The sequence below is a fragment of the Drosophila bipectinata genome, chromosome 3R (genome assembly GCF_030179905.1).
Source record: "Drosophila bipectinata strain 14024-0381.07 chromosome 3R, DbipHiC1v2, whole genome shotgun sequence".
NCBI classification, from domain to species: Eukaryota; Metazoa; Arthropoda; class Insecta; order Diptera; family Drosophilidae; genus Drosophila; species Drosophila bipectinata.
The window spans coordinates 4,664,785-4,686,507 of NC_091739.1; the positions used below are offsets into that span (position 1 = coordinate 4,664,785).

At 41.0% G+C, this 21,723-nt stretch overlaps 2 protein-coding genes across 11 annotated transcripts in view; one reads left to right on the forward strand and one right to left on the reverse strand.

Annotated features, from left to right (window-relative positions):
- Window positions 1-18,017, forward strand: part of Ptp99A (Protein tyrosine phosphatase 99A) — a 114,117-nt gene extending 96,100 nt beyond the window's left edge. For 3 of the 9 annotated variants that reach the window (XM_070281910.1, XM_070281912.1, XM_017245468.3), the window contains 10 exons: window positions 4,164-4,367; window positions 5,636-5,916; window positions 7,195-7,311; window positions 8,473-8,612; window positions 13,786-14,075; window positions 14,142-14,482; window positions 14,551-14,717; window positions 14,790-15,345; window positions 15,404-15,672; window positions 15,740-18,017. In XM_070281910.1, coding sequence (XP_070138011.1) covers window positions 4,164-4,367; window positions 5,636-5,916; window positions 7,195-7,311; window positions 8,473-8,612; window positions 13,786-14,075; window positions 14,142-14,482; window positions 14,551-14,717; window positions 14,790-15,345; window positions 15,404-15,672; window positions 15,740-16,796 — 3,422 coding nt within the window. In that variant the 3' untranslated portion in view covers window positions 16,797-18,017. Of the gene's footprint in view, window positions 1-4,163; window positions 4,368-5,635; window positions 5,917-7,194; window positions 7,312-8,472; window positions 8,613-11,698; window positions 12,260-13,785; window positions 14,076-14,141; window positions 14,483-14,550; window positions 14,718-14,789; window positions 15,346-15,403; window positions 15,673-15,739 lie in introns of those variants that run through there. The other 6 variants (XM_070281911.1, XM_070281913.1, XM_017245470.3 and 3 more) reach the window with 6 other exon arrangements.
- Window positions 17,808-21,713, reverse strand: LOC108128093 (uncharacterized protein C2orf42). Of its 2 annotated transcripts, none has more exons than XM_070281915.1 (5): window positions 20,703-21,713; window positions 20,001-20,648; window positions 19,759-19,920; window positions 19,431-19,705; window positions 17,808-18,552 (listed from the first exon to the last, which is right to left on the reverse strand). In XM_070281915.1, the coding sequence occupies exons 1-5, from the start codon at window positions 21,558-21,560 to the stop codon at window positions 18,549-18,551; spliced, it is 1,947 nt and encodes a 648-aa protein (XP_070138016.1). In that variant the 5' UTR covers window positions 21,561-21,713; the 3' UTR covers window positions 17,808-18,548. The 2 variants fall into 2 exon arrangements, with proteins under 2 accessions (XP_070138016.1, XP_017100963.2); XM_017245474.3 differs by having other exon boundaries at window positions 19,426-19,705.
- Between the last annotated feature and the right edge of the window lie 10 nt (window positions 21,714-21,723).

Genomic DNA, 21,723 nt, shown 5'->3' on the forward strand with positions numbered 1-21,723 from the left:
ATAATTTCTATCTAAAATTATAGAAATTGTTTTCAAATTAATTTTTAGTTATTATTTATAAAGATACATTTAAAAACCTACCTTTTAGGCTAATATGCTTATGGGTGTTATACATTGACAAAACACCACACGTCGTATACGTAATATCTTTAATGTTTTGATATTCCCTTGACTTAAGTCGTCTATTTAAAACATAGCCCTACGAACTCTTCAGTTTGACCCTAAATAGACACATGTCAAAGGTTCTCAAACATTGCAAATTAGTGAACATTAGTGTGCCGTATAAAAATCCAATCTAAAAGGGTCATTCGGTAGATTTCAACTGACAAGCGGAGTGGCAAAAGCACTTTGAAATATATGGGTTGCTTTGGTCGTTTGTCTATTTTTGAGGATGTGTGTTTGTATGCGTGTGTTTGCATCAGTGTGCCAGTGTTCAAGTCCATTTGAAGTGTGTCAGTTGTATTTCTGGCCTTTGTTTGTGCATTTGACAGTGCTTTGAATTGGAATAGAACCCGAGGCGAATTCCTGGCCGAACATAAGCCATTACTGAAATTACAGCCGTTTAATCGAAATGTCTATTTCACTAATTTAAACTTCAGGATGATTTGATTTGAAGGTATAATGGATTGGGAAGTCAAAATTAACAATATTTTGTTTACTTTAATTTTGATAAAACTTGTAGCAAAGTTTTTTGACATAATTTTCACATGTATTTTTCACACTCCACTCTTATTTTAAAGCCTCGTTCGTGTCTCTCTGCCATCAAAGTTCAAAAAGGTTCGCACACATACTCACACTCATACATATGTGCATTCAAAATGGCCGCCGCGTTACTTCCGCTAAGTGCTGCAGAGCCTTTTGGTCCATTCAGTGTTTGCTCTTGGCCATCAAAGCTTTGGGGTGTACAAAACTTTTTAGCTTTATTTTTTCGCAGCTTGTTGTCGTTTGCTGTTGCTGTCTTTTTTCCCCTTTTTTGGGCTTTATTTCGCATAATTTTTGTGCCTTTGTGGAGGAAGGAGTCTTTGACGCCTTTTGAAAGGCAGTCACCTGGCTGGGCGAGAGTGTGTGTGTTTGTATTTTTCCTCTAATTGTTTGTTTGTTTTTTCCCCTGCTCCCACTCCGGCGGGTGGGCTGGCGTGTCTCATTCTTTCACTTTTGTGTTCACCACGCCCGCCGCCTTTTGTTTCGTTTTTACGTCTGGCCAAATCCGTAAAGCAGCTCGTAAAGTTAAGCAACAACAATAAAGCACGAAGAGCAACAACTAAATAAGGCATATGGCTAACAGGAAGAATGGGCCCCCTTCTCGTAACATGTTTTATTTCTTCATGTTCAGGCTTAGTTTTTTTTTTCGTTGAGCCTGACTCTTCAAGCTGTTTGTTGGTGTTGTGTTATTTTCTTCGAGGCTCAGACAACTTAATGCTATTTGCCATACTCGCCCGCACACACACATATAAACACGCGCTGAAATCAGAAAAAAAAACGGATGAAAAAAATAACACCTTGAGCACACGCCACCCCCTCAAGTGTCCTTTTTTGTTTGGAGTTTTTAACAACTTAAGCACGTCGTCGGTATTGGTTTTTCCCGGCACTATATGTATAGCACCACTCCTTTCCACTGATTTTTCTCGGCTCGTAGTCCTAGTTATTTTCTTTTTACTTCCTGTCTTTGGCCTTTGTGAAAATAATCACGCGCGCTTTGAGCGTGCTCCCCTTAGTTTTTTGCCGCTTTTGAGGATTTTCTTTTGCTTTTCACACTTGGTTACTTCCGCCGCTGCCTGCCTGAGCAAATAGTGGGAAAACGCATCCATTGTTTTCTTTTAATTTGCCCAGACTTGTCAAATGTTGAGACATCCTTTTTTATCTATTCGTTGGCGCTGCAAGAAGGGGTAAGAAATGGATCTGGATGGAGGTTATTGATTTGTTTCCTAAACTTCGGCTTACAAGACCTCTTACAAGGGCTTATTAAGCTATAGTTTCTCAATAGCGAGGCCCTATTTAATTGCTATTTGCTGTATAAGTTTTCAATTATTTATACCAAACAGAGCCCATCGGAAGCACTTAGTGTCCACAAACATGCCCATGTGTCCACCTGCTGAGGTGAGCTCCCAGCTGCCATCTGCGAGTGGCAAACCTATTAACTTTTCTGTCCCTATACATCGCCTTTCTCCGCTTTCCCACTGAGAGGACATTTATCGCTGGCACCCGTGTGGCTGTGGGTGTGTGTGAGGAGCACTTTGTTGCTTAATTGATTTTAATACAACTACCCCACTCTTGAGTTCCCACGCCCCGCCGAACACCACACGCCTTGGTCCTCGAGTGAGTCGTTCGCTTTCATAGTTCGAGTTCGAGTCTATAAATTGGCTTTTTCCTTTCCCTTTTTGCAGATGCAGCAGCTGCCTGTCCGTTTCCCATTTCCATTTCCGTTTGCAATTGCAAAGAGCACAGGCCAAGGATGAAGTAAAGAAGTATTTGAAGTAGGAATGGAAGTATCACTCCCTGATGGAGAAGAATGATGCAGGAGAGGCGCAGGGGCAGAAGAAAGTGGCAGGAGCAATGGCAAAGAAAGTAGAAATGCCATTTATTGAATTGTATAAATTTCTATACATTGACAGCGACTGTTTATTTTGCCCAGCCAACTGTTAAAGTGTGTGTGTGTGGGGAAACTTTTTTCATATACACCGAGAGAAATTTCTTAGAGAAACTTAATTTCTGAATTAAACCTAAGCCTAGTCTGTCATGTCTATGGTATAAAATAGTTTTCTATGTTCTTATTTTCTATCCTAATTTATTTAAAACTCCTTATAAATTGTCTGATTCTTTTTTCAAGTGTACATGTATAGGGGAAGAAGGAATGTGTGTGTTTTGTTAAGCTTTATCGCATTTGCATGGCAAAAGTCTCGAGCAGAGTAGGGTCAAGTGCCTGTTCCCGCCCTCGGGTCACTCATTTGTTCTTTTGATTGCAGAACGTTTTTGCCCGTTGCCCGAGCTTTTGTTGTATTAGTAAAATAAATTACCATTTAGTGCTTTTTGCCACTTGCACACACACAAACACACAGGACCAGAAACAGAAAAAGGAAAACGAAGCAACTCCTTTGGCTGTCACACATGGTCGAGTGTTGTCCTTTGGCTTGCAAATGAAATTATTGCCCGGGCTTTTGCATCCGCTGGTTTGCCGGATTATAAGCCACCATCTGTATTTGTATCTGTATCCTTACAGGGAGTTGGGCATGTGTGTGGGTGTATCTGTGTGAGCTGTTCTACTGGCAAGTGCAGGCCATAATAAATTGCTAGCAATCGCATTTCCGTTTCTTTATGCGCTTCGATTACGTTGCGCTTTACTTGCGCCAATTCTTTTCTTCTTTTACAGGCGCCCTCCTTCCAGTAATTGAATATATAATTTTTTGTACCCTCCCACACATGCACACTCTTGGCCCACACACAGTCACACACTGGCAGTCCCGGCTGCCATTTGAATATAAATTGTTTTATCTTCTGCTGCAAAATATTCATTTCAATTTATTTTACTTTCTTTCATTCGTTGCGATTGCTTCGCCTTCATCTTCCCACCCCAGCTTCCTGTTCATTTTACTGTTTTATTTATTTTTGTTTTTTCCTCTTATTTAATAAATTATTTATGCATTGTCATTTTGGCGTCATCCGGCTTTCAATTTTCTATGTGCACACGCCGCTAAGTATGCGAACATATCTTACTTTCAAATTCCTCATTACTTTCCAGGGGGGTTGGGAGCAAAATGAGTTAGGTGTTTGTGGTTCGAAGAAATTTTTACATTAAACAGCTGTGTCGGTTCTGATAACTCATGAGTTGGGAATAAGCAATGTAAACCATTTTTGATATCCTATTTCATAAAGAAAATATTTATAAGAAAATTATACAATCCAATATATATATTTTACAATTAAATATGATAAAAATGCGAATATCTTTTATAAAAATTATACTTGATATACATCACAAAGTTTAATGAATGGGTATTTAGATATTCTTTGCCATTTCTTAAAAATAAAATTCCCTTGCTCTTGTTTGCATAACTTTGTGGTTCTAAGCCAAAAAGTATAAAGCCGAACATGGCATGAGAGCAAGTGCAAATTTAACTTTTGACTTTTTGTACTTATCCGCAACTTTTGTTTGCTTTTCTTTACAGTGCCAAGCAAGCCCCAGAATCTCACCGTACTCGATGTTTCGGCGAACAGTATTACCATGTCCTGGCATCCACCGAAAAATCAGAACGGAGCCATCGCCGGCTACCATGTATTCCACATACACGACAATCAAACCGGAGTGGAAATTGTGAAGAATTCGCGCAACTCAGTGGAGACACTAATTCATTTTGAATTGCAGAATTTACGTAAGTATTTGGCTTTACAAAAAAACTAAATAGCTATTAAAATTAGGTGTAGGAGGATAAATTGAAAATTTCTTGCGTAATTCAAACACCATTTATTTTAATTAATATGGTCTTTCGATTACCTACTGAAAAACTGGGCATCAAAGGCTGTTTATTTTAACCTGGCGGATTGGCCCCTCGTCAACTTCAACTCCAACATGAAACTGTCAGAAATTGAACGCCCACGGCCTATTGAAGCCTCACTGACTTTTCCGTCCTGAAACCCCATCCAGCTCTTCATTGAAAAACCCTTGAACCTGCCGCCAGGAGCTATTATTACCTCTAATTAAAGCTCTAGTCAAATTGTTTGCCAGTTGCTTTGTAATTAAATAGTTTCAAGTGCTCGCTGCCACTCGCTTGCCACTTTTTGTTTGTTAACAACTTTTGACGCTTATAATTGTACACCCAAAACTCAGCCGCCCACCTTCGCTTACTTTCCTGATTAAGGCGTTCTTGTCTCTTAGGGTTTTAGACCCGAAAAGCACGAAAGGCATCCGCGAGATGGGGCACAGAATTCGGGATAAAATTTTGCATTAGATGCCACTTTGGGGCCTGGGAGCTATGCAATTAACTTGCAACAAAGTTATGCGCCGCATTCCACATGCACCCACATTGTTTAATTTAATTACACGACTCGGATGAGTCTTATACCTGCATCTGCATCTGTGGGTATTTTTTGCACGAAAATTCCAAAGGAGCCAAGACGGCGGCGTGCAGGTTTTCGTTCAGCCGCCACCGCGGCCGCCATGGCAACATTTAATTAATTCCAACTTTAATTTAAGTAGATGACAGCCGGTCTCCTTGTTAATTAAATCCAATTTAAACAGACAGCTCCGCTCGAGATAATTTGTTTTCTTTTAGCATTGCATGAAAAATCAATTCATTGTTTTTGCGGCCGCCGTCGTGTGCGTTTCCGTTGAGTAAAATTTAATTATAAAGCCGAATAAAATCCGTCGTCTTGTTTTCTGCGTCCTGGTTTCTGGCTCCTGTCACATGCGGTGACATTGCTCATAATGAACACCGAGAGCCAGGCCAGTGTTCAATTTCGAAAGGCAATGGGGTGCGGCAGGCGCTCTGTTAACCAATTTGAATGCAACTGACATTCACCTGAAGTATTTACGACCAATAAACGTCTCAACTGTAACGTCAGATTATCCTTAAATTAAAGACACACTCGAAAAAGAATACTTTTTAATCCATAAAAAAATTTATTTATGTTTAAAATACAGGTCCCTACACCGACTACCGTGTGATTGTGAAGGCCTTCACCACCAAGAACGAGGGAGAACCCTCCGACCAGATTGCCCAGAGGACCGATGTGGGCGGACCCAGTGCTCCTGCGATTGTGAATCTCACCTGTCACTCACAGGAATCGATTACAATCCGCTGGCGCAGGCCCTACGAATTCTACAACACAATCGACTTTTATATAATCAAAACTCGCTTGGCAGGACAAGATACACATCGTGATATAAGGATTAATGCCTCGGCCAAAGAACTGGAAACAGCGGTAAGTTAATCATTCAAAAATACTTAAATTTTACGGCTTAGATCAAATCATAAAACCAGAATGTATGGCCATTTGGACTGATGGAGTCCCTTTGGAGTGGAACAGTCATATTTCATCCGCAGGTTACCAGACATGCGTTGTTAGCAACCATTTTATGGCCCTGCCAAGTTGGCAACATTGTTGTCCGTTTTGTGATATGTCAATCGTGTCGGCTTATCGCAGCCATTTTGGCCCGGCCCACAACCCAAAAAACCGGGGAGAAATCCATGATAAACTGCCTAATACAATAGATATGCATAGAGGGCGAAAAATAGAGAGCGGAAAAATAAAATTCCGGCAGTAATAATTGCATTTTTATGCAACAAACGGCATACAGAAAAGCCCACCTGCGACGGTAACTGTAAATATTTTTTCAAAATATTCTATACCAAAAAAAGATGAACACATGTGGGCGTGTAGAGGTTTACGGGAAGGGCCGAAAGTGTTGCATACTTTTCCGCTGCATCGCAACCACACACGAGCATGAACAAAAAAGGACCCCCATGGATACTGCATACTGCTTACCCACCTGCGAAAATAAATTAAATTTATGTTGTTTTTCCTGTCCGCCTTTGTGCCGCGTCTTCCCCTTTTATTTAACGCCAGAAATGGGCGAAAAAAATGCGAAAAGTAAATAAATAAAAATAAAAGTTTGTCGTGGGGAATGTGGCGAGGCAAACAAATTTCCCAACAATAAAATGTTATCATACACATAGCTGACTTTTTCCATATCTCTGAAACTGCAAGTTGGGTTCTTGTTTGTAACCATCGGCCCTACCACTCTGTTGTAACCATCTATCTTTTTCTGGTTACCCTGTCGCCTTGCTTCGACATTGTGCGGCAGCTTTGTTTACTTTTATTTTGGCCAGTTGAAAATATTTTTGTAATTGAAATATTTTGCAGCGGCAAACAACAAGGTTTTTGTTGAACAACTAAACAGGAATGGCAATCATTTTTACCTTTGTTTTTTCATTGTTAGCTTACACGTATAGGTGGGAGATACCTTTATATGTACATTTATTTTTATGTAAAAGGGATTTGAAAATAATAAAAATTTATGGTAAAACTAAATTGAAGTCTCAGCTTAAAACAAAGACGTTAGATTAGTATTACTAGCTATCTAATAAAAAATACATCCAATAAATCTAATAGTATATTGTTTTTTTAAAGTCTTTCATGAATATAGTAGTTATAGTAATCCCTAATCTTAATGTTGATGTATTTCCTCCTTCCTTTCAGATGATTCTGCAAAATCTAACCACCAACTCATACTACGAGGTCAAAGTGGCAGCCGCAACATTCAGTGTCATAAATCCAAAGAAAATTGTGTTGGGAAAATTTTCGGAGTCAAGGATTGTAAGTAGCGCATAAAGATATCACATTCCAGCACACTATTACACTCACACGTCTGTGCAACCCACACCTGCCACATGGCGGAAGAAAGTTGGCATTTTTGTTTTGAAACGGGCCAAATGCAACGCGGAGATATAGGGAGGAGAGGGCGTGGCATGCCATAAAGTTGGCAACCTCGGCGTTGTCAGTTTCCATATCAGATTAGATGTCCAAAAAGGAAGCCGGCTGCAGGAAAGTTATTTAGTTGGAAAACTGCTATCCTGTCCCGGGAAAGTATCTTTCCTTTTTTATGCCTTTCCTTCGCCTTCCTTTGGTGGCCAGGCCATGCATTATTGAACCGTACCCCGGGGCGTATGCGTAATGAGAGGCTTATGCGCCTTTAATGGCCTTAACAACAATGGCCACGTCCACTCATTGTGCCTAGCCGCGTTCGTTTATTGACATTTAAGGCTCCCCCCAGCAACTCCTTCAACTTGTCATAACAACATCCTTAATGACATTTCACAAACAAACACACACACAGACGAGCTGGCCGCAAAGTTTGTTGCATGCATAAAATATAATCCAAAGTTGTGGCAAAAATATAGCAATTTAGTTGACCTCAGCTTAGGGGCAACAAAAAACGATGAAGGGGAAGAGCGAACCGCAGCGACACGCCCTCATAAGTATGCAGCAATATTTTTTGTGACTCTTGCTGTCGCAAGAGTGTATCGCCTCCCGCCTTCCCTACTCCACCAACTCATTCATAATTCATTGCTGATGTTTTTGCTGCTGTTGTTGTTGTTGCCGGACTGCCTGAATTTCAAGTGGCCTGCACCTTTTGGCCGCATTTACATGGCCCGCTGCCACTTTCCGCTTGGCGCACACCACGTCCCTAGCAAATGGCGCTCATTTAAATCCTTTCGGTGATGTTCTTTATTTTTTCGAGAGCCAGGAAAGATAGTACGCAAAAAAAATAAAGCGGAAATAAAAAAGAAAATAAAGAGTGGCCCAAAAACAAACAAAGGGAAGCAAAAATCAACAAAAATGAAGCTCAGAATAACAAAAGTATACATGTTTGTAAGGATTCCTCATAAGATAGTACAATGTGCACTAAAAATGTTCCTTTATTGGTTCATTTTCATTAAAAATCTCCCTAATATTTTTTACTTTTCTCCTTATTAGATACAACTGCAACCAAATTGCGAAAAACTTCAGCCTCTCCTGCGGCAGTCGCATAATGACTACAACCTGGCCGTCTTGGTGGGCATAATCTTCAGCTGCTTTGGCATCATTCTGATCATCATGGCCTTCTTCCTGTGGAGGTAAGTGGCGCTCTATGCCCCCATCTGCCTAAAAATAGAGCTATAGTAGGAAACAAGTGCACACATGTAGAGGCGAACCAGAAACAGCTGCTCTGCCTCAGAACGTCGCGTGCAGATCCATAAATAAAAGCAGGCAAAGTGTTGTCAAAGTGTTGAGTGCAAAGCGATGTCCTCCCACTCCCTTTGGATTGAATTTAAATATAGCCCTCGACGACAAATCAAGTCGATTCGCTTCAGACACAGCCATCTCTATTTTTATACATTGAGTTACAGAACGGAATTCTAGAAAGGGTGCCGGAAAAACCAAATAGCTTGCATCCATTAAAATAACGTCATTAGAACGAATACTTATCCAATTAGTCCAGCTAGCGGTAGGATATTAATTACCATACACATCAACCAAAAAAATGACAAACAGAAAAGCGGAAGAGCAATAATTAATCCTTTCCCAGTGTCCACTCCAAGCAATCCATAATTAAAGAAATATCTTTCGCCATCCCCTGAAATAAAAGCCACCAGATACCGCAAACACTGCAAAGCGGGGGAAGAGTTAACTCTATATTCACGGAAAATGTTAATTAAAATTCAAATCGCAAAAAAACAAGAGTCCGAAGCCAAACACAAAGACAAGCAAAACAATTTTAAGTTACTTAAAATCTTTATTAAATGTAAAAGTGGTTAACCCATTGCCCAGACCATACCCGGTCCCATGCCCATACCCATTCGCATCCCCATCAGTATCCGGCAATTGCCTTAGGCCACGCCCACCAACAGAACCCCAACCCTTTTGCAACCAGCCCGCCCCCCCTTCACTCATACAAAAATTTGAGACGACAAAATGTGTAAGGAAAATGAAAAGCGTTTTTACCCAACTTCAATGGAAGGAATTTTTGCATATTTTCTGTCGAAGCGATTTTTTATGCTGCCGCGAATATGCCAAATGAAAGTTACCCACCCACACAATTTACCCCTTCTCGAGTTCCCTAACAAATTAATGCCATTTTATTTATTTTTTACAAATACCCTCAGAGCAAAGCAGCGAGCATAACAGCGTGAGAAACCGAGAACCGAGAGCATGGGGGCTCGAGGTTGGGGCTTCGAGGCTGGAGGTTGGAGGTTGGAGTGTTGCCATCCCATTTTTCAAGTTACCCAAGTTTTAGAGCGGAAAAAATTATATTTTATTAAGCAAACAAAGGCGAATTTCTACAATTTCCTTTTCAATGCAAACAAATAAAAAGTGAAGAGCAGAGTGCGATGGGGAGACCAGAACAAAAGTCATGAAAAAACAGCAAGAAAAAAATGTAAGAAAATAAGAAAAAGGGTTGGCGTTTTATTTGAGGGCGAGAAAAAATCTTGCAGAACTCAATCCGCGGCTCTTGGCGAAATCATTTACATTTACAGTGCACTAATCAACGTTTAGTGGCAGCCACTAGAGGCCTGAATGGGGAAAAAATAAAAAATGCGGCTGCGGCAATGGTGAAACCACCGGGGTGTAGAAATTATTTCAATAACTACTGCTGCGGCCTGCGGGAGGTTAACTAAGTCCTAGCCACACACTACAACTTTTACGCCAAGTGGAAATACTTTAGGAATTTCTTGAGGCAACAATTTTCTGGCCCAGGCGATAAGTAGTATCTTTTGGCGCTGTTGGAGAGCTTAACAAATTCCTGGACCTCAAGACTTATTATCAAGTTAAATATTTAGATTTTCAATCACCATAACGTCCACTATGAATGACCATAAACTCAAGTTCTGAAGTGATCATTTTAGGGATAGTATCTGGTAGAGTATTTAGTTTTCCCTCTAGGGCGTGTGCCCTGCGTCTAATATTCCACTCGCATTCCGACACCAAAATAACAAAAAGCGAAGAAAACTTTTCCCCTTTTTGTGGGCCTCACCGTATGTTGTTGGCTTGTGTGTTCTTCCATATATATGTTTTTCATATCTGATGCAGTTTGGGAACATTGTTTTTGTGTCGACGGCTTTATTTGCCAGTCAGTGTTTCGGTGTGCGTGCCTGGTTTTTCCTATAGAACTCTTCCCTATGTCAAAAATAGAATAGCAGAGTCTGAAAAGAAATTGTTTTTGGGCAGCGTATTGGTAACTTTTGCCAAAAAGTTCAATTTCATGACATCCATAGTCAACTGGGTGGGAACTGTGGGTGGCAGCGGGCTCTTCACAACTTTCCCCCTTTGGCACTGACTTTATCAACCATATCTCTGAAACTATAGCCCAAATACCAACAAAGCAGTCCAACGTTATCGGCTTTCCAAGGCAGGGGCGCGTTGCTAATGCAACTTTTGTTGCGGAAGTTGTTTGCCGCAATTAAACGATTAACAAATATCGATTCTCTATATAGCAACAAGTATTGCCCAACGTGTCTCTCAATTAATTAATTGATGAGCTATCCGGGTGGAAACAATAGTACCCATAGACTGTTAAAACTTAATTAAGTAAACTTGTTGGGAGAGAAAATGCATTCAACTTGTAAATAATATATGGGTAAACGAGAAGGTTAACTTAAAGTCACTAGTAGATAAAAATGACAGTAGGGATTACGTGGTATTTCAATATGACAGCTTAATACTTAAAGTCTCTAAATTAAAAACTGTATGATAATACATATATTTTTTTAACACCAAATATAATATAAAAACGGCACTTGAAAAAAAAACTGCAATTAACACATTTTCTGTTTTTATATCCATTTTAAACATTTATTTCAGTAAACTAAAGTATTTGGCGCAGGCTATATAATATTTTTTATTACATTCCTGTCTGAGCTGTATTTAGCATATTTTATTGTGGGTAATAAGAACTCATAAATTTCGAAGTATATTAAAAATAGTCTCTTAAATATGTTTCTAAATGTACTTTTATTCTGAATTTTGGGTTAATAGGTAAAATAATACATTTTACTTTTAAACCATATCCACTGTATGGGCTATGGATAGGGCCAATATCAAACAGGTTATATAGATAGGTTGTTATCAAACAGCTGATTAAGAGCTTAAAGCTTCTCTGGGCCAAAGATCAGGCAGCTGGCAAAAAGCTGTGGCACTGCTCCGATCGCGTCGTTCGTGTTCCGAGTGTTCATGAGTTCAGTTGTCCAAAAGCACTCCGAATCGCAACGCGCCCAATAAAAAAACTATCAATAAAACGAGCCCAAGAAAAATAATCTTTAGGGTCTTCGATAAGCGGCCCCAGATACTATCTGTTTTACAACTTTTTGTTATTGTTTTCAACTCTGTTTTATGGTTTAAAAGTGCTGTTTATAACGTCCCAGCCACAGCCTCTTTGGGAAAAGTGTGTGTTTGTGTGCGGTTTCAGCAATTGCGTACTATAATATTTTTGCAAGTGCTCGGCGACAGCATTGCAATGCCCATGTGACGTAATTTGTGTAAATATGTGAGGCCCGCCAACAACAGAGACTGCGAGTACCCAATACCCAAAGCAAGAAACAAAAAAACAAAACGCGGAAAATAAACACAGGCATGCAATTCTAGAGAAGCAACGCATTATGTCAGGTGGCAGGGAAAAACACTGCAGCAGCCCCATGCTGCCAGCAGCAACTGCAACAGCAACATCGGCGGCAGCAGCAACACCAAGGTTGTTGCGCCGCAAATCGCAACGTGGAAATTGGTTTACGTAAGTTTCGAGCTGCACCCTCCGGGAAAATGATCACCAAGTGGGTCACTTAGCGCACTTCTCACGTGTTCGCCAAATACAAATTATGGAAACACTAATAACCAGTGTCTGAAAATCGAAACGGAAGTTGACAAATAAAAATAAATAAAATACATTTTTTTGGTGCGCAATAGAGTGGCGAGAAAACAACTGTCATTGGTAAACAACAACAGAAGTAGCTACATACATATAGATTCGCAGGGAATCAAGAAAAACATATGTAAATATATGTACATAAACGCAAGAAAGCATTTATTATTTTCTTCTCCTGGGTTTGCCCTATTTATTTATTTATTTTTTATGCGACTAAAGTCAACAAAACGGCATATCGGCCAATGTTGATAAGAAATATTGAAACAATTATCAAAGTTACTCTTGTTTATGTTTCAAAACTGCGTAGAGTAAACAAGAAATCTTGGTTTAATTCCAGGAAATTGTTTTGCAACCTCAGCTCCGAATCTGAGCTTTAATGCGTACCGCAAACATTGGGGAATTAAATTATGATTACTTGGAAATAAAAAACCATCTGGGAATCGAAACAATTTTGTAGAAACTGTTGTAGAATATTTATCAAATATTTGTAGCTAATCTGTACAGTTCTGTCAACGTGTTGGGTCCTTTCTCTCAAGGCTAGCCCTGGGAATCTCGCAATAAAAGCAGAAACTGCAAGTTCATAAGTTTCCTCGAAAGTTTCCAAGTTCTAAGAAGCGGTCTTCACTTTCTCGGCTGTAGGAGTGCACTTGGGCGAAAGTTTTGTGCTCCTTGTAATCGCTTAAGCTAATTACGAAACTTAACCTCAATTTGTACATAGACAGGACCCGCGAAACAGGACCAGCATTGCAATTGAACGAGCAATCATGGCCACCTCAGGCATTGTCGTCGCTCACTTAGAGCAGCTTGGAGCGAAAATATTTGCAGCTGTTTTTCAATGTTTCCTGCCATCGGATCGGCGACCCAGTGCCAGTCCTTTTGGCAACATCCTTATGCCTGGCTGCAAATGAATTTCATTAGTACTGACCACCCATCTCCGTCTCTTTCTACTACTTATTTATGCATTTTGATTTTGTTAAGAGACTGCCCTGCTACCACGCCCACCTGACACCTTTCGCCGGCTTTGACCACCAGACTGATTGCAGCTGTTTCATAATTTCCTCGGTGCGCAACTTTTGCAAAGAAAATTGTTTTCTCTCTGATAAGAAAATGTAGATTTCTTTGAAAGTAGCTTGGCATTTGTGGCGAAAACATAAAAGGATCAGGAAGAGAATTTGTGACTGGTCAGTGTGATTTCTGCTCCAGTTATCGCCACACCTAATAGGATTACAGGTTTCATTTAAAGCAGAGCTATCTGCTCTCGAGCACCTGAAGCTGTTTGCGAAAAATATTTAGGTCAACTACCAGCCTCGAGTCTCTGTTTGACATTTTGATTGAAGCAACTATGTCCTGTTTGCAATATTAATTAACACCGAGTATTTTTTCACTCCTTTCAGCAGAAAGTGCTTCCATGCCGCCTACTACTATTTGGATGACCCGCCACATCACCCGAATGCCCCGCAAGTGGACTGGGAAGTGCCCGTCAAGATTGGCGATGAGATCCGGGCTGCGGTTCCTGTGAACGAGTTTTCGAAGCATGTGGCCTCCTTGCACGCCGATGGGGACATTGGATTCAGCCGGGAATACGAGGCAATCCAGAACGAGTGCATCACAGATGACCTGCCCTGCGAACACTCCCAGCACCCAGAGAACAAGCGCAAGAATCGTTACCTCAACATCACAGCCTGTAAGTTTTGCTAAAAAAAATATTTAAAGAAATAGAAAAACTAAAAATCATATTTTTAAAACACAGACGATCACAGCCGGGTTCACTTGCACCCAACTCCTGGCCAAAAGAAGAACTTGGACTACATCAACGCCAACTTCATCGACGGATATCAAAAAGCACACGCCTTCATTGGCACTCAGGGCCCGTTGCCCGATACCTTTGATTGCTTTTGGCGAATGATCTGGGAGCAGAGAGTGGCCATTATCGTGATGATTACCAATCTCGTGGAGCGAGGACGGCGAAAGTGCGACATGTACTGGCCCAAAGACGGAGTCGAAACCTATGGAGTGATCCAAGTCAAGCTAATCGAGGAGGAGGTCATGTCCACCTACACAGTCCGAACTCTTCAGATCAAGCATTTAAAGGTGAGTTTGCTTAAGCTTGCTATTATGATCATTTTCCTTAATTTATTTATATACTTCTCTAACTTCAGCTCAAGAAAAAGAAGCAGTGCAATACCGAGAAACTCGTCTACCAATATCATTACACCAACTGGCCGGATCATGGTACCCCCGATCATCCCCTGCCCGTATTGAACTTTGTCAAGAAATCCTCCGCCGCCAATCCCGCTGAGGCCGGACCCATAGTTGTGCACTGCAGGTGAATATACCTCAAAATAGACCTCATTTGGCCAGAAAGGAAACTAATTTCCAACCCCTTCTATTATTATAGCGCTGGCGTTGGTCGCACTGGCACCTACATTGTTCTGGACGCGATGCTGAAGCAAATCCAACAGAAGAATATCGTCAATGTTTTCGGCTTCCTCCGTCACATCCGGGCCCAGAGAAACTTTCTGGTGCAGACTGAGGAGCAGTACATATTCCTGCACGATGCTTTGGTTGAGGCTATCGCCTCCGGGGAAACAAACCTGATGTCGGAACAGGTGGAGGAGCTTAAGAATTGTACACCCTACTTGGAGCAGCAGTACAAGAACATCATCCAGTTCCAACCAAAGGACATACACATTGCCTCGGCCATGAAACAAGTCAACTCGATCAAGAATCGCGGTGCTATCTTCCCAATCGAGGGCAGTCGAGTGCACTTGACTCCCAAGCCGGGTGAGGATGGCAGCGATTATATCAACGCCTCCTGGTTACATGGCTTCAGGAGGTTGCGGGACTTCATAGTGACCCAGCACCCGATGACGCACACAATAAAAGACTTTTGGCAAATGGTCTGGGATCACAACGCACAGACCATCGTGCTGCTCTCCTCTCTGGATGATATAGTGAGTACTATTAGAGTTTTCAAAGCGTTCAAGATTGTAATTTCCTTTTTTCCTTCAGAACTTTGCCCAATTTTGGCCGGATGAGGCTACGCCCATTGAGAGTGATCACTATCGCGTCAAGTATCTAAACAAGACGAACAAGAGCGACTATGTGAGTCGCGATTTTGTCATCCAGTCGATACAGGATGACTACGAGCTGACGGTCAAAATGCTTCACTGTCCCAGCTGGCCGGAAATGTCCAATCCGAACAGCATCTACGATTTCATTGTGGATGTGCACGAGCGCTGCAATGACTATCGCAATGGACCAATCGTCATCGTTGATAGGTACGTCTAACTTTTCAATAATTTCCTATAAAATTCCTTGTACTTAATTGTTTTGTATATCCTTCAGATACGGTGGTGCTCAGGCCTGCACTTTCTGTGCGATCTCATCACTGGCCATCGAAATGGAGTACTGCAGCACGGCCAATGTGTACCAGTACGCCAAGCTGTATCATAACAAGCGGCCCGGAGTTTGGACCTCCAGCGAAGACATCCGTGTCATCTACAATATACTTTCATTTTTGCCTGGCAATTTGAACCTGCTGAAGCGCACGGCGCTTCGGACTGAATTCGAGGATGTGACAACGGCCACGCCGGATCTCTATAGCAAAATATGCAGCAATGGTAATGTTCCTCAGCATATCATACTCCTCCAGCAGCAACAACATCAACAACAACAGCAACAGTTGCAGCTGCAGCAGCAACAGCAGCAGCAGCAGCAGCTACAACAACAGACAACACCTACTTCTTGTAGCATAAGTGAACTCAATGAGACAGTCAGCCCACCTACAAACGATACTAATTCAAGCCTATTGCCCATTCTATCATTGTTACCGCCCACAGTTGTTCCATTATCCAATTCATCCACACCACCACCATCACCACCATCCCCACAAACCATCCAATTGATATCGCCATCCGACCTGTCTACTCCCCCTGTCACAACATCAACAGCGATCGCAGCCACTGCTGCTACTGGCGCGACAACAGCAACTGCAACACCAACGACACCAACAAATATCACAACACTACAACCATCACTACAACTCGCATCCCCGAACAGTTTAACCCATACTAATGCCAATTTCCATACCGTTACTAATCCTGCTGCTGAATTGATGGAACTCAACTATGAACAACAACAACACCAACAACAACAAATGCTGGCTCTGATCCAACAACAAACGCAACTTCAACAACAATACAATACGCACCATCACAACGTTGGTGATGGATCAATGGAAATGCCCGGAAATCACAATTCATTACCGGAAATAACCACAACCGCCATGCCGGATATTTCAACACCTTCACCCACGATGAACAACAATAATAACAACACGAATAATAATGCAATCACAACCACAGCAGCGACAGATGCTCAAAACTTAGATATTGTAGGCTAAACTAAAGATAAATTTACAGAGGGAAATTAAATCATTTTATAAATGTTTAATATAAATATTTAAATTTAAACTATACAATTACGTATACATAGCGATGTATTTATTAACGTTTAAGTCGTTTAAGTGAGAACAAAGCGTTTAGCGCATTGTCCATAAATTATTCATACGTAATGTATAAGCTCCTGTTTTATTTTTATTTATTACTCTCAATTGTTTTAATGAAACCAACTAAATTATTTTTCTATCTATTTCTATATTTTTGAATAAGTTTATCTTCCGTGTTCTATCACAATTAGTCACAAAAATAACCAGTTTGACAAACGAACAAAATTCATAAGCGAAAACGTAGCAAAATGCACAAATCGAATGAGTAGAACTAAATAAACAGCTTTCTAATCATTTATACTTACTGATTGTATAAGTAATATTCGTTAATGCAGGCAAATGCTGCACACACTTGTGCCATGATTTTTTAAGCTCCTACAAGATCCTATTAAAGTAATACTTCTTAGTTGAATTACCGCGTTATCCAAGTTGATTGATCACCTATTGCATTTCGAATTGATTCAGTGTCCGTCCTAGTATCTGTTATCGAATGTTTTCCGTTTTTTCACGTTTTTGTCCTCGTGTAAATTTGTTCCAGTTAATAGTCGGAATCACTTAAGAGAAAATCTAGGAAATCCTAGCTTAAAACTTACTGCAAAATAGTGGCCAACGGAAAGCCGCTAATATTGGCAAACGTATTCAGAGTTATTCAGAGCACTTTTAAACACGGAGCACATCACCACCACCCCTCACACCCCATCACTGTAAATCCCCCGAAAATAACTTAATGTAAAATCACGCAGTTACAGCACCAAGCACACCGCATACCGATATATAAAAATGTAAATAAAAACTTAGGCAAGAGAACATCCCCGGAAGAAATCAACTAAGTATAAGCCATCTTAAGATACATTGTAAAATAAAAGGCAGCGATAAATAAGTGTAAAACTAAAAATAAAAACAAAGTATTATTAAAGTATGTAATTCATGTGAAACAGTGAGAAACAAATGCAAACAAAAAAATATGAAAATCCCAATGAAAACTTAAATTAAAATATCGTTTTTTTTCTTGTCGATCGATGCACAGGGCATTCCCCGAATACAACAGCCTAATCTTATTCTGTACAGTTCATACATTTAGCCTCTGGATACTTGTTAAATTATTTTTTGGCACTCTTAAATTCAATGGAGGGAGTCGAATCCGGCGTTAGTCATACACCCCGGACAGTAGTTAATACTTTACATCTTATATGTAAAACATGAAGCAAGAGGAAGATGCGAAACGATAAACAAAAATGTTTTAAAGACTGGTTTTTTGAACACTTTAACTTAAATAAGCGAATATACTGATTATGTGAACGAACAAATGTCAAAGGTCCCTTTAGTTTCCTTTTAAAGTTACCCCGTCTCCACCCAATCAAATGTAGTTAGACTACTATAGGATATAGCGATGGGTTCGATTGCGGTGGCAACACCCGAAACCTCTCGTCGACTGTCCCTTCAATCTGGATCTTATCAAGGCGAACGCATTTCCAGTCCAATCATTTGCCATCTGTTATCTGATAGGCGGCAGCACACATTAACCAACTAATGACCAATTTTTGTGAGATTCCGTTTCTTAGGCACTAGTCCGACCTAGGTTAAGACTACTTATACGCTAGAAGGCTTGTAAATTCTCATACTGACAACGGCAAGGTAACAAATGCTTCATCTGTAATATACAACAAGAATCATTAATTCGATATTAATATTGGTAAACTACGCATTTTAACTGTTAAAAACACATGAAAAGTAGTATGTACGATGGAACTATAGGTGGTTATTTCTATACGTGTATGTTTATGTATGTGGCATATGTACATAATGTTGTATGTGTGTGATGTATGTACATCGCAGCCAAAGCAAAAGCTTAATCAACAGAATATTAAGAAGGCAGGCACTACAAGTAAACAGTGTTCTACGAGAATTCCCCCATAATTAATACTGCACACACTTTTCGAGCAAATGGAAACCTTTCCAAGACTAAACTACCTTCACACATTAACTAAAGAAAGCAAAAATGATACAAAACCAGACAAGATTATCTAATTGACGGTGTTATGCAATTTATAAATGTGATGAATGTCAAAGTTAAGCGTAAACAATTTAAACACAAATCTAATACTTAAAGAAAGCAACAAAAAAAGTTGAAGTAAAGAATCGCAAGAAAGAGCTGAATGTAGCAAGAACTTAAGTAAGCATGCCCACGATTTTAGAGCTAAGCGTATAGAGATGATAAATACCCCAAAGACAGACCATAGATTTTAATAAAGAACTAAGAATTTCCGAGGAAGAAATTTGGTAATCTCCGCAGCTTGTAGAGGGATGTTGAGTCCAATGTGCAAATTGGGTAATTGTCTCGCGATAAACAAAATTAATGATATATATATAAATATATGTATGTATATGTACTACTAAGCTACTCGTAAGCCAATGAAAGTTGAAAAGGATGCAAAAAGGAAATTATGAAACTAAAGATTAATGATACTGACAACAATTGAAAGCGTCAAAATAAAGAACATCAAATTGCAATTCGATCAGTTACCCTACTGGGGCGATTTTGTCTCCACAGCCAACTCCAAATGCAAAAGTCCGAACTGGCTCTGGGGCAGGACATTGGCGATCCATGTTACCAGCAATCCGTTTCCCTTTTGTTCTTTTGGGGCGTCTTCGAATATGACCCTTGTCATGTAAAGTTTCAGTCTCCTGTACATGGGACGCTTCCTGGAGGAACCCACTGCCAAAAGTTCGTTAACCGGGCGTACATAGGGCACAAACTTTCCGTCTATACCGCATTCAAAGGCACGATCCAATTGGATCTTCATCTGAAAAATTACTCGAATCATTATCTGGAAAAAAACTAATGGTTGGAATATACATTTGAAGTTGTAAAGATTCGCTTCACGTTGTGCGCTGTTGTAAAGTGCCAAACATACTTGGTGAGACCTTTGTATTTGCCGGCCTCAATCTGGACTATTTTATCCAATGGACGCCGCTTGACTCCTGCACTAAAGGTCTTGCAGAAGTGGGAGAATATTTCCTTTTAATTCAAGAAATAAATGGAAAAACGTTAGTTGAATGCTATGTTTCAAAGTATTTTTAAGTCTGTAGTTCACTCACCCTGTGAACATGAAAGTCATGCTCATTTATACGCATGGAAACACCTGGCGGAGGACTTTCCGCCGGTTTCAGACCTTCGTTTAGTAGCTCAATAACATGTTCCAGCCATGCTGAGTAGGCCAACGACGGCTGAGCCGAAGGATCCAAGCGAATTGATTCCGTTATAGGTCTGCATTTGGCAGCCGAATTCTTATTATTATTGTTTACAATTAAATCTCTCTTTGCTGGCAGCGGAGGCTGCTTTCGGGACTTTACTTCGTCAACGATTTCGGACACCTTCACCGGAGTCTTCTTAACCACGGCTATAGTAGCCAACTCAATCGGCAGTTGGTCGGACACCACTGCGGGGGTGGTTTCCGCAAAAACAGACGGAGCTGCTAGGATGTTATAGGGCTCACTAATCAAAGGAAGCTGAATTTCCTCGCTGGTCAAATCGATTTGATCCGTGGGCTGAAACTGGTCCATCAGTTCGATGTTGCAGTCAGTTAGTGCTATTGGCTCGCCAAAAAAGTTGCAATTTGAGAGCAGCTGCGAATCGTTGGCGTAATGGACAAGGGCGTTGCTGCCAGTCGCCGTGCTTTGACTAGAAGCGCCCGCCTGCATGTTGTCCAAATTAAATACCCCTTCCGAGAGATCCGGCATGGAAAACTGAAATTATAAGGTTGTTTAATATTCACACACAGTCAAAAATACCAAACACACATCCAGATGGTCTCGGAAGACAAGTATGTCCACCTGCGGGTTAAAGTCTTCGGCCAGGCTCAGTTGCAGATCTTCCGGTATTGCTTCTCCCAGCGGTGTTTCCAACTGCAGAGGCATCCAAAACGACTGCAGTCCGCCGATGAAGTTCCCATAGATGCGTTTGCCCTCCGGAGAGCTGAGTATGCCGGCCAAAACGAGCAGCAAGTGGTCGCATATCTCATCCTGCATAACCAATGAGTTGTCCGGCTCCACAATTATCTTAAGCTTTTTGCAGGCGCATGCATAATATCCCGTGCCGCTGGCCATAACGGTGACATGGAGCCGTGCGGCTGGAAAGGACTCGGAGCGTTCGCACTTTACGACGAAGGTTGAGGCGTTCAGCCGTTGAACCGCCGGAATGCGTTCCTGCTCCTCGGCTTGCTTGTAAAGCTGCCAAAGCTGCTGTTTTTGCTCCTCGCGAATGTTCAGATTCCACAGAACCTCCCGGGTCACATGATACACCTGAGCTTTTGCGATCTCCGTTCCCAGGTCTCGACAGGATTTAACATGTATGCAATCCCTGATTGGTGGCACCGCGGACTGCTTGCAGTTTTCGGCATGGCACTCTGCCTTGCTAGACACGACAGCTGCATTCAAATGCAAGGATAAGGTGATGTCCTCAATAACCACAAAGTTACGGGGCTGGTAGTCCTTTTCCTTAGATCTTAGTGAGTAGAGAGATATGCCCGGTCGCAGGCAAACTAATTGCACGGCGTCCAGAACGTTTTTGTACTGTGGGCATGCTACGTTTCCGCATCGATTTCCAGCTCGGTTTCCATTGAATGCCCCGCAATGGGGGCATTTCCGCATACCTCGCATGATACTTTTCTTCTTTCCCGCTTTTAATATTAGCACCTGCTAATTTCCGACAAGATTTTGCCGGCAGGCGTCTGTTTACATGCTTGGCGCGATTGCCATTAAGACTGAAATAGTGTTAAAAAACGTACTGTTATAAATAGTGTTTTTTGAGAGGTTTTGCTTT

Bases quoted from the DNA above. Each gene is read 5' to 3' on its own strand.
- LOC108128093 (XM_070281915.1), bottom strand. From the start codon at position 21,560: ATGCGAGGTATGCGGAAATGCCCCCATTGCGGGGCATTCAATGGAAAC. The intron at 20,649-20,702 runs GTGTGTTTGGTA...TTATAATTTCAG, and splicing joins TCTTCCGAGACCATCTGGAT to TTTTCCATGCCGGATCTCTC. The intron at 19,706-19,758 runs GTATATTCCAAC...GTAATTTTTCAG, and splicing joins GAATCTTTACAACTTCAAAT to ATGAAGATCCAATTGGATCG.